General features: G+C 39.9%; 1 protein-coding gene across 8 annotated transcripts in view; it reads right to left on the bottom strand.

Moving 5' to 3' along the window:
* The window catches only part of CDH8 (cadherin 8), a 222286-nt gene that overhangs the window by 130939 nt on the left and 79018 nt on the right, over positions 1-12329 (bottom strand). For 7 of the 8 annotated variants that reach the window (XM_006016421.3, XM_025214370.1, XM_006016422.2 and 4 more), the window contains one exon: positions 4136-4430. In XM_006016421.3, coding sequence (XP_006016483.1) covers positions 4136-4430 — 295 coding nt within the window. Of the gene's footprint in view, positions 1-4135; positions 4431-5032; positions 5049-12329 lie in introns of those variants that run through there. The other variant, XM_025214375.1, reaches the window with a different exon arrangement.

Genomic DNA, 12329 nt, shown 5'->3' with positions numbered 1-12329 from the left:
AGGGAAACAGGATTTTCTAGCTTTCATCCATACAACACTTATACATATTAGATTATATTTATAACTGCATGTTTATATATTGTTATTATGAGCACTGGCATATTTGCATCTATAAAACTCCAGCTTCCCCACATGCACTGTGTATTATCTATGAGTTAGACAGGCATGTACAAGAGTATATACTGACTGTATCCTTGTATAATGTATATGGTAAGTACCTTGAGACTGCGATTTTGTTTTCCTGTATGTTTTGTACAATGCTGGCAAACAAGAAATGTATTAGCACCAGTATAAGATATATCAGCTGCATATATTATATGTCAGAGAAGCTACACTATGCTGGGATCTCAATGAAGAATGACATTTTAGTTGTGCAATTCTGAGAGATTAATGTATTCACCTGCATCTTGCATATTACTTTCTGCAGCTATCCAGAAATGAAATGCCTTGTACAGCATCTTCATTGCATAAGAACACATATCATGAGGCTCTCCGGTCCCAGAACATTTTGATTTGTTATAGCAGTCTAAGGAAATAATGTTTTCAATTAAGTTTTGACCTGTCCTGAACAAAGCAAAGTCTAATAAGAATGGTCTTAGTGGAAAGTGTCAAGACTAAAATGAGGCTGGAGATCTCTTATAGGGAAGTAGATAATGGAAGTGAAATACTGATAGCCCAGTACAGCGGTTCATCTAATTGCGGGAAGTCTCTTTCTCGCCTAACTCTTAGTAGATTATAGGATTACAGGATAGTCAAGTTGGAAGGGACCTTGGGAAGTCATCTAGTCCAGTTCCCTAATCAAAGTAGGATCATCCCTGACAAAAACCATCCCAGCCAAGTATCTGCCTAACCTGCCCCTGAAAATGTCCAGGAAAGAAGAGTTCACAGCTTCTCAAAGTATGCTGTTCCAATGCTTCACCGCCTTCTCAATCAGAAAGCTCCTCCCAGGCTCCAACCTAAATGTCTTCTCCTACATCTTGAGTCCATTGCCTCTAGTCTTGTGCTCTGTGACCACAGAGCACAGTCTGTCTCCAGCCTCTATATAATCACCCTTCAGGTATTTGAAGACTGTCATCAAATCCCACCTCAGTTGCCTCTCCACCAAACTAAATAATCCTAATTCTTTCAGCCTTTCCTTACAGGTCATGCTTCCCAGGCCTCTATTCATTTTTGTAGCTTTCTGCTGGACTCCCACCTGTCCACATCTTTCTAGAAGCATGAAGCCCAAAAATGAGTGAGACTGATTTAAAATAAGACATAATGATGTCTAGAGAAAGTTAAATGAATTTATATTTACTACAGGTCTTGATATAGCTTCCAGTTTAAAAGATGAAGGAGAGCAGCAGAAGCAGTAACAACAACATTGGTAAAACAGTAAACAATCTGATTTTCAAGCTGTCAGCCTTGAATTTTAGTCATTGCAGAGGTGAAGAGGCATGAATGACTGTGTATGCTGCTCTGAATAAACAGTTGTTTATGACTCAACTAATGCAATGGGACAGAGGCTTTAGGTTTAAGAGTGGCAGTAATAATTAAGTTTTGTATTGCAAGGAAAGAATGGTGGCATGCAGTGGTGCTTCTTTGGAGTCATAGGTTGAAAACATCCCCAGGGGAGGCTGCCTAAAGAAAACAGAATGGAGTAGAGGTCTCTACAAATATACCCTTTAATGAAATGGAAATGAAACACAAATGCACAAATTATGCAATAATTCTACACCCAGGCCTTCACTTGAGATGACTTAAGACCAATTTCCATGAAGGTTTTCCTGCTGTTATAGGACTGAACATTGACTGTGGTATTTGAAAATAAAATGCTCATGAGCCAAACTGTAAAAAGCAGCACAGATGCAGGCAGAGGCCTGGAAGGTCAGATGTAAAGATGTATCACTTGACAAGCGGAGAGGGGAATTCCACAAATCAGAAGTTTTTGCCAACTTCTGTTACTTCTTGAATCGTCACCAAAAAGAACCTGTTAATGCTCTTGCCCATCTACCACCTATATAGGTTGTATCTTGCTTAGATTACTGAAGCCTTTCGCTGTCTTCCTATCTCTGATCTTCCCCTTCTGGTCTGTCTGAAACCCTGCTGCTAATTTCATTTTCCAGTCCTACCAAATTTCCCTTCTCTTTCCAGTAAGCCACCACAGCCCTGCCTTCTTTCTCCCCTAGCACTTTTCCCAATCGTTTCACTTTTATTGCCTTTTCTGATCTCATCTCTCTTTCTCTTGAGTTCACTCTTTTCCCCATAATTACCTCTTTTCAGTGACTGCCATCAAAAATCTCCACATTGTCCCTCACCTGATCTGCTGACTAGGGCTTTGTCTATTATTTGTCTTCTCTAATTTAGAGTGGAAGCTTCTTAGGTTGAAATTATGTTTTAATCACTTTATACAGTGCTGCATGTGTTTATGTATATTGTACAATTTTTTTACAGTAGTATCCTTGCTCAAGAACCATTTTTTTTCCTTCTGAATTTCTCTGTGGTTTTCCTTGTAGCATTACTAAACTAACTCTGTTCATATAAGGATTAACTGCCTGAATTTCCTTCCTCTATTCATTTTTTTTTTCAATTTAATTAAGCCATTTTTTTTTCTTTGCCTAGAGCTTGGCAAAAAAAATATCATCTGAAACCAGGTCCACATTATGTTAGTGCTGCTGTATAATTAAAAACAGCTTAACATATTAAACCTGTGTTTTGGTAAAGGAACTGACATTCAGTTGCATACAGTTTTAGCAGACGTGATTCAAAACAACCAAGACTTCAACTCTTGTGAAGAATTATAATTGACAAGCAAATACAACCTGAACTATGCTAGAGCTTGTGGGTCTGCTACTGCTAGATTTGGAACAACTCACTCCTCTGTTTGTTTAAATTTTTTCAACAGTAATAGGACAGAATACTGTTTTCAAACATTTTTGACAGGGCACTACTGTGTGTGTACAGTGGCTTGGCACTCCTTCAAATAGGCATTTATGTGCATCTTGCTTTAACAGCCTTATAGCAGAGGAACAATAGCTGAAAACACATTATTTTCAGCTTAATATTGGGGAACATCTGGGGACTAGATTCTGGCACCTTCATTCATACTGAATTATACATTACTGTACAATGAATCCAACCAGTTTGGTAGACCTGCTTCCAGCTATTATTCACTGAATTCTAGGCTAGGACAAGGTTTGCCTTATAAGTACTTATATAGCTCATGTACTTATATAGCTATATGGGTACTTATAACTATATCATGATGTACTTATATAGCTACATCTTGCGTATTATTTTCTGCAGCTATCTAGAAATGAAACGCCTTGTATAGTTATAAGTACCCAGGTAGTTGTATGAGTACATCGTGATAATAGTTATAGTTGTAGACACATAAAAACACATATCAGCCATGCAAAATGAACCAAACATATTAATCTATCAGAAAAAAACAAACGATGATCTAAAGATATGACTAAACATAAGGCAAATACAAAATGAATAATAAAAACATTTTTCAAGTCTTTTCCTATTTTTCCTTTCCTTCACGTACTTTTCTTCATTCCCTCCCTTTCCCTCAGCTTTCTCTACATGTCCATTCTATGCTTCTTTTATATCATATAGTTAATTAGTTAAGTCCACTCTATAGAGTCCTACCATCAGTTCCCAAACACAGTATCTTTCATATTAATGTTTTTGGCTGATTACACTTGCACTTGGAGGAAAATAAATGAGTATGTATCCACATACTGCAAGTGCTACATCTGTGCATGACATACAGAAAGAGATAATTAAGCATCAACAAAATATCAATAGGATTAGAATGGCAAGTTGGAACAAATCTTGATAAATCCCCCTCAATAACAATACTCTAACTACAGTATCATAAGTAGAATATAAATATAGCCCATTGAAGTATTGTTGTGCAAAGAAAAAGCATTTTATTACAACTGTTAGTCATTTTCTTATTACTGGGGGACTCACACTATTGTACTACAGTTCAGAGCTTTGGCCAAGACGGGATTTAAAAAATGCAAATTAGAAAGAGAAACGACATAAATATTTCTGTTTTCTTCATCAACAAATCACCATCTGCACGCTGGCCTATTTTGAAAGATGACTTTTCAAAGCTCTTAGAATAGTTAGGCATACATACCCACAACAGACATTTCTGGAACAGTGGCATGATATGGGCCATCAACAAATTCGGGTGCATTGTCATTGATGTCTTGAACCTTAATAATGAATTCTGAAGGTGGTTCCAGAGGTTTGTTTGTATCCCTATCAACTGCCTGAGCTGTTAGTGTGTACTCAGCCTTTTCCTCCCGGTCAAGTCGTTTCATAGCATGAATATCTCCAGTCTTGTCATTGATCACAAAGATTGTCCCAGCTCCATCTCCTGACAGGATGTATTTGATTTTGCTGCTTCCAGGATCCAAGTCTGTGTGTAGCTAAAATGACAAATAAGCATTTTTGTGATAAAAATTACACCGAGCATTTACTTCCACATTGGTCCATCCATGCATTCCTCAAGTGATTCTTTTGTACTTTAATCTTAGCTCCAGTGATCCATATCACAGCTTGAATACACAAGGAGAGCAGGGATTTGTATGCATACTAATCAAAATTGAGCATAATCATAGTCATAATTAGACTTTCTATTTAAAAAGCAGATGTTATATATATTTAAAATTCCTGTTCCTAAATGTAAATGTCTTCAAGATCTATTATCAGCCAAAATGAACATGCACTAAATGTCCTTAACCAATTAGATCAAAGAACAAATTAAGTATTAGTAACAATATATTTTTTAATCTAGCTACTTACTTCTATGCATTTCTTTCAGCTTATTTCAGAAAGTGATGGGTGTTTAAAAATTACTTGAGCACATTTGACAAATTTCCTTTCAGTAAATGTTTTTAATTTACAGCATCACCAAAAATCTTACAACTGCATTTCATCCCAGCTGTTTTACTGAACTAAAAAAAAAAGAGTCTTAAATCCTTGTTCTCAAAGGGTTTTCATGAAAGAATGTTTTATGAAAACAACCTACCAGAAAAACAGAGAACAATTATTTTCTTTGGGCACACTTTTCTTCACAATTTCTTCCCCAGAAAAAAATCATTTTTAGCTTATATTTTGGGCTTCAAAAATGAGACGATAGCATTATAAAACTCTGAAATAATATAGAGGAAAAAACAAAACAGAAAAGAATATCTTTACGTTTTAGCCTTTGTTATCTAAGGGCTTGAACCCTTGAGTTAATGGAAAGACTTCCATTGATTTCAGTGGGTTCAGGATCGAGCCCTAAATTATCAAGATACATCAATTAATTAATTTTCAAGTGAAAAGTATGCCATTTACTGTACCAAATGCAGAACTGTCAACACTTGCTGTAATTAATATAATATAGATGTATAATTTATTTTAAGTGATACTAAGCCTATTGTAAAAGTATATTAGTTTATGTACATGCTTATTTTTTTCTCTAACACCTTGATTAAGAATTGAAATTGAATAAGATGCAATTAAAAAGTGTAATTTGCATTTAATATTATGCATGTCTTCATGAAAAATGCTCTCATGTTTGTATAACCTGGCAACCAGCAACAATCACGTAGTGGTCTTCACAGAAAGATACAATGAAATGGAAAAAGCCTTATCATAGTATTGGCTGCCACCCTGTCCTACAGCTGATATACATAAATGATATCAAACCTATTTGTTCAGAGATATCGGTTTACATTGCATCTCTCATGACAACAAGACAGTTTACACAACAGGGTAAGAGCACCTTATCCAAAAAAATCTTTTAATGTCAGAATAAATGTGGTGGGCACAGCTGTAATCAGTTCCAGTCTTCTGGAGCTGACTCTAGCATTTATACTGTAGTTTGAACGTTGGGCAATCAGGGATTATAAAGAGGAAATAGCATCCCAACCTATAGATACAAGTAATTTATTTCTCTCACAATGACATTGTGTGTGGCATCTTGGCACTTCAACTCAGTTGCATGCTGTGAGGCCTATATAACCAATTCCTTTTTCCCCATTCTCCTGTCCTCCTCACCCACCTCCCTTCAATTTGCCTTTCTATTTAGCTTACATCTTCCTAGCTAAACCAAACCCTAAGCAACCTAAAAATCATGCAACTAAAATGATATTTATAAGCCACGATAACTCCCATATGTCTTCTTTCCTGTCTTTGTTTGCCAAACTTACTTAGATCAGTGTTTCCCAAACTTCTCCAGCCCAAGGCACACTTACATTACATCAGTAACATTTTTCCGTGGCACACCTGTTACAGCATTCCCCGTCCTCATACCGATTGTAACGCATTGCCAAGGGAAAATTCCGCGGCACACCGGCTCACTTCTGACGACACGCTTTTGTGCCATGGCACGCTAGTTGGAAAACACTGACTTCGATCATAGGCTCTTCAGACCAAGGCCTGTCTACTATTCAGGCTCTACAAGCTCCCAACACAGGGAAGTTCTGTTGTTAGCTACTCCCTGGGCACTAACATAAAACACACAGTAAATCACCACCAGCACCAGGTCTTCAACAAAACTCTCTTTTGATTTCAAAACAGTTCACATTTCACCCTCTGTGCTCTGAAGGGCAATCAACCATGTAGTAGTGACTTTATACCTTAGTACATGAGCCCCTAAAAAAAGATTACATTAAAAACCTGAGTTCTCTCTGAGCATGCTCACTTGGGTATGACTGATTTCTTAATGCAGATAGCTTTGGGCATTCATACTCCAATGCAACAAAGCACTTAGATATTGACTTTTGTCCAATTGACTTAAATGTGCTTAAAAACCGTGCTGAATCACAGCTGTATTATGAGAACCTATATTCTGAATTTCCAATTAATTATGGGCCAAAATTCTTTCCCAATGAACCTGCAGTACCTGATATGTGCGGGTAAGCAAAGACTGCTCTTTCGTCTTTGATAACGAGGTTGAGAGGGCAAACATAAATATAAGAGTTCCTGAATAATATGAGGAAAACTTTGATCCCTGAACCAGAATTTGGCTAAATTAATATAGACCTAGTAAGCTTTCTTGATGTTTGGTAGCCATGAACTAGTGAAACACTGGTTTGGATTGTACTACTACTAGTGTATTGCAGAAAAAAATATTTAAACCCCTTGCTTTCAGAAAAGAACACATCAAGATAAGTCTGAGGCACATTAGATGAAAGACAATACATTTAAAAAGAGGTAGGAGTTCACAAAAGCATTTTATAACCTTTAAGCTGAAATTGATTACAGTCAGTTATCTGCTAATCTACTAAACTTTTTCTTCCCAAAATTAATGTGGGCCAAAAAATGATAGTTATATTTTTCTAGTCCTTTAATATATAGAGCAAATGTGACATTCATTGTAATCATTGTATGCACACTTTACAGTGAGTATCGAAGGTGAAAGATCAAAAAAGCTTTTTAAGACACTAAAGTGCTTAGACTTTAATACTGAAACACAACAATGAATGACCTAGCAAGGAGCTAACATTTCAAAAGCATTTCATTATTTTGATTTAGGATTAAACTAGCGTCATCAAGTTACAGTGTCAAATCACAAAACTGAAGTGATGTTCTAAGTCAGAGAGCACAGGTTTTTTTTTCAAGTAACATTTCCTCTATTCTACGAGACATGAATGACAATATAAAGCAATTGTCAAGCTTCAGCAAGCTGTGTTCATGTGAAGGTTAAAGATCATTAAACACATAATTATATAGGGTCTAGGTGAATGATAGAGAGACATAATCAAGAGGATAAATGAATATGAGTTTCTGCTGAAAAAGCCCCACAAGTGTTGGAGATGTGAAACTGCTTTCCACAGCTGTAGCTTTATTCATTACATTTGAGCCTGAAAACTGACCTCCTATTTTTCAGAACAATTTTGAAAAATGTAACACAAATGAGGAGAAACCAATATATGGCCCCCATATTCCAGTACTAAGTTAGGATTGAGGAAATAGAAGACACGCTTACAGAAAAATTTAATCCTATTCAGAGACAGTGACATTCACGTCTCCTGAATGACACCGAGTCAATCAGGCTTTCTGAAAAAGTCCCCGGGAATGGAAATCTACTCCCCCTCTATCCATAGCCAGGCTGAAAGTTTGTCAGAACCTCCACCTGTAAAAGACCAACTATAATCCCTCCTGTTGCCAATGAGTTGCCTTGAGATCCATGGTCTAACTCTCATCATCCTCACAGCCTAATCTTAATAGTGATACACATGTCCTGTGTAATGTTTTACTGATGTCCTCCATGTATCCCCAGCTCAGGCCTTACATGCTATATCACCTCTATACAGAATGGTGGAATTAATTCACAAAGATCTTTCTGAACACTATAATTTCTAATAATTATCAATTCCTCTATTATTCATTGTTAGAATGCAACTGATGATCAATGGATTCAATATTATTAGTAACAACAGCACACGCATTGTACAGCCACAGTACTAACATTATTATTCAGTAATAGTGAGTGCATATCTAAAAGTGTCGCCAACATGCTTATTCAGATATACAGCATATATTTATAGTCTTGTACCTACATATATTACAAACACGCATAATTACAATCAATGCAAGAGAGAAATTGCAGAGACAAAAACAGACCTTGCTCTCTTGGAGATTTAAAAGTACTACTGTGCAATAAAAAAGGTAATCTGGTGGAATAGTGGTACTGTTCAACCCATATCAACCTCTCCTACCTTATAGATATTCAAAACAATTTTTCAGCCACTAACAAATATCCAGAACAAAATGATTATATAGTTAGGAATTATGTGTGTGGTAATCATACTGCTGCACAAGCCACAGAAAGAGTCTGACCAGAATTGTTCTTGAGGCTGTATTAAACGTGTGAGGGTGCAATGTACAGCTAACTTAGCCAGCTCATGGGTGGATGTGGTATTGGCTTTCTCTTAACTTGCCTTAACTCGTCAAGGGAAGACACTATATACTGCCCTTCTGTGACCTTTCTGCTTATGTATGAGCTCAGAAGTAAGGAAGGTCATAATGGGCTGAACTGTTCATCAGAGAACGAACTACAGAAGCTATAGCCCTGGCTTCCACATTTTGGGGCTGAAAAATCTATAAATGCAGCAATAATACAAAGAGAAAAAACAAGGCCATTAAAATATGCTCTTGGATATTTTTAATTAAGAAAAGAAAAGAATGCCCCATGAAATGAAGTTTTTATTTGAGTTCATTAGATAATAATTAATTCATCTATGTATAATTACAAAGGCATCACCCTTCGCTTCTTTCAAAGGAAATTACATAATCTGCATTTCAAACCTTGTGAAAGCATCAAGGGCTGTTCCCAATATGTATATATATTTTTTAAAGGGCCCACCTACTGAATCATGGATTCCTTTCACTTTTCTGAGACTCATTATATAGTGTATATCCTAATATGTAAAATAATATATAAATATTATTCTAATGCACTTTTCCTTCCTCCTTTTTTCTGTGCCTTGTAAGGAAATCCTCAAGGGAAATCTCTTATTTCAGAGGCAGATCTCATTTAATGAACCCAGATACAGTCTTTAGCTTTCTGGACATTTAAACAAGACTCTGTGGGTTCTGAGGAGCTCTACCTCATTCTGTAAAAATGCTAAAAGATTTTCATGGCTCCTGCATTCATTTATATACATCACTGCTCCCAATAATTGTAATATCTTTCTCATACTGTGTTCCTAGTTATTTTTCTATTCTTTCCATATGACTTCTGGTTTTGCTAGATATATAAAAATTATGAGGAGCTAAAGAAGGAATTTTCTTTGTGTTGACAATGAGTTGAGACCCCTGACAGACGATGCATAAATTCATCAGTGACTCAAGGTTTCAGTAATTGTTCACTATAACACTGCTTAAGATAGGCTGCAATTCATTTGTACACAAATGCCCGTGCAGGCAAATGCTCAAATAGGAGCAGCACAAATTTTTGCCTCAGCACATGTGCCCGGACATGCACTTTGGTGTGGGGCAAGTTGTGCCACTTGGGGCAAAATAACCCTGCCCTGCTCCTCCCAGATCTGCAGCCAGGAGCAGCTAAAGCCTAGGGGCAGTAACTGTGCCTGCCCCAGCAGTATAAAAACCAGCCCTGGCAAGCAGCTCAGGGCTACTCACTCTCAGGAGCTTCTCAGGAACCACCGGAAGATACAAATAGACAGGAGCTTTTGGGGCGCCCCAGTGACTGAGCCTGTACTCCACCCTCATCCCACAAGCAACTGAGGACCTCAGCTGGTGGTTCCTCCATGGAGCCATCGCCATGGACATGCATGTGGTGAGCTTTACAGACACCCCTGTCTCCTGCCCCGTCTGTGGACAGAGGGAGACCCTGGTGCACATGATACTCGAGTGTGCCAGGCTGCAGCCCCCCCACCTACACCTCCAGAACCCCCTCCTGAGGTTCTGGATGAACTTCACCCCCAACCTTTTAATTTTTGGATGCTCCATCTGCAGCCCCACCAATTCCCAGGACCCTCTGGTCAACCTCCTCCTGGCTTTGGCCAAGTGCACCCTGTATATGACCAGGAAGGAGGCTGTGGCCGGGAAGGTGCCCAAGGACTGTGGGGCTGCATTCTAAGCACTGGATTGCACACATTTTTGGATGGAGCACCACTGGGAAGCATCCACCAGCTCCCTAGATGACTTTGAGGACCAGTGGTTGTGGCCCAGAGGGCTCTGCTTGGTATCCCCCTCGGGAGCACTCATTTTCACATTTTGACCCTTTGTCCCTCATGTTACTCCTGTCCTGCTTTTTGGCTTTGTTGTTCCATGAATTTTGTTGCATCATTCACCCATTTGCCCCACACATTAGTGGCCATTAGTTAGCCAGGTGAGCCTTAGGGCCCATGATACTTGAATGATGCTAATAGACAGGAGCTTCTCGGGCCTGACCAATTGGTATCTGGGGACACTATCCTTTGTGCCAGCTGGACTGCTGCAGCAGCTCTCACCGAGAGTTCCCTGCACCCTCTATCCACTACAGCTATCTGGCAGTGAGGGCTGTTGCCTGGCTATGACCTGCTGCCACCTGCAACAGCACATGGCCTCAAGGCTGTACACCTGCCAAACCCGGATGGGGACTGCATGGCAGCAGCAGAGGCATCTGCACCTCTGGGCCAGCTGCCAGTGGGTTGTGGCTGCACAGTTGGCCTTTGCATGGCACTACTGCCATGTGTGACACCGCCCTGCCATCCAGGCAGCTATCACTCAGAAGATGTTCTCAATGTGATGGCCTGATTTAAACTGTCAAACCATGTCCTCCTGGCCCCAAGTGGCCAGGAATTGTCCCAGGTGCCAACCCTGAGCAGGCACCTCTGCCTGGGTCCTGCCACTTGCCTCACTAGCAGGAATTCTGGTATTCCCTATTTAAAAACTCCAATATCTCTGATAAAAAATCCCAAATTCACTATTTTAAAAAAACCCCAAATCCATGTTCTTCCACAATTAAAACAAAATACCACTATATATATGAGAGAGAGAGAGAGGGAGCAATCAGTTGGACAATGTTTTATTAATATATTTACAATTCTAAAGCATTTTGGAAGCCTACCAATGTCTCCATCATCATAATAAAATAAATTCTAAATATCTAAATGTTCTGATGTTTGCTTTTGCTCCTTGCTGGGCCCAACCCCCTCCCTGCAGGGCTGCAGACCTTCGCGGAGCCCACAGCTTGCCCCTGGAGCAGCAGTGGCTGTCAGGTGTTTAGGGCCTGCTGTGGGGGTGAACTGTGGGCCTTGTGGAGCCCCCAGTGGCCACCTCAGACCTGACATCGCCTCTGTCACTGATGGTGGGTCCAACACGGTGTGGTGCAGCACAGGACCATGCACCTTCAGGCGGTCCTGGGCTGTCACTCACGGGGACCAGGTGTCACACTGCCGGACCTGCAGTGTGTGCGGGAAGAAATTGCGTGGTGGGACCTGGCTTGGCACAGCCCACTAGTGTACATTTGACCAGGACCAGGAGGCACAGTTCTGGGATGCATGGCTCCTGTGCAAACGCATGCTAGCTTTGCCCTCTGGGCCAGCTGAGCATGTCTTCCATGAGGCTCAGGCAGTGATGCGCCATGACCCATTGTAGGCACAGTGTCACAGCCATGCATCATGGTCTAGCCTTATGGAAGACACACCCAGCTAGCCCAACCTGACTAAACCCAGCTCAGACTGCGCCTCTGCACAGGACCTGCAGGTCCCAGAGCCACGCCTCCTGGTCCTGTGCAAAGGCGTGCTAGCAGGCCGCACTGGGCTGGGCCAGGTCAGGTCCCGCCACGTACTTTGTAGAGGGGCTTGAGCGGGGGCTGCTGCACACTT

This window comes from Alligator sinensis, unplaced genomic scaffold (genome assembly GCF_000455745.1).
Source record: "Alligator sinensis unplaced genomic scaffold, ASM45574v1 scaffold349_1, whole genome shotgun sequence".
NCBI classification, from domain to species: domain Eukaryota; kingdom Metazoa; phylum Chordata; order Crocodylia; family Alligatoridae; genus Alligator; species Alligator sinensis.
This window is presented reverse-complemented; position numbering and strand designations above follow the sequence as displayed.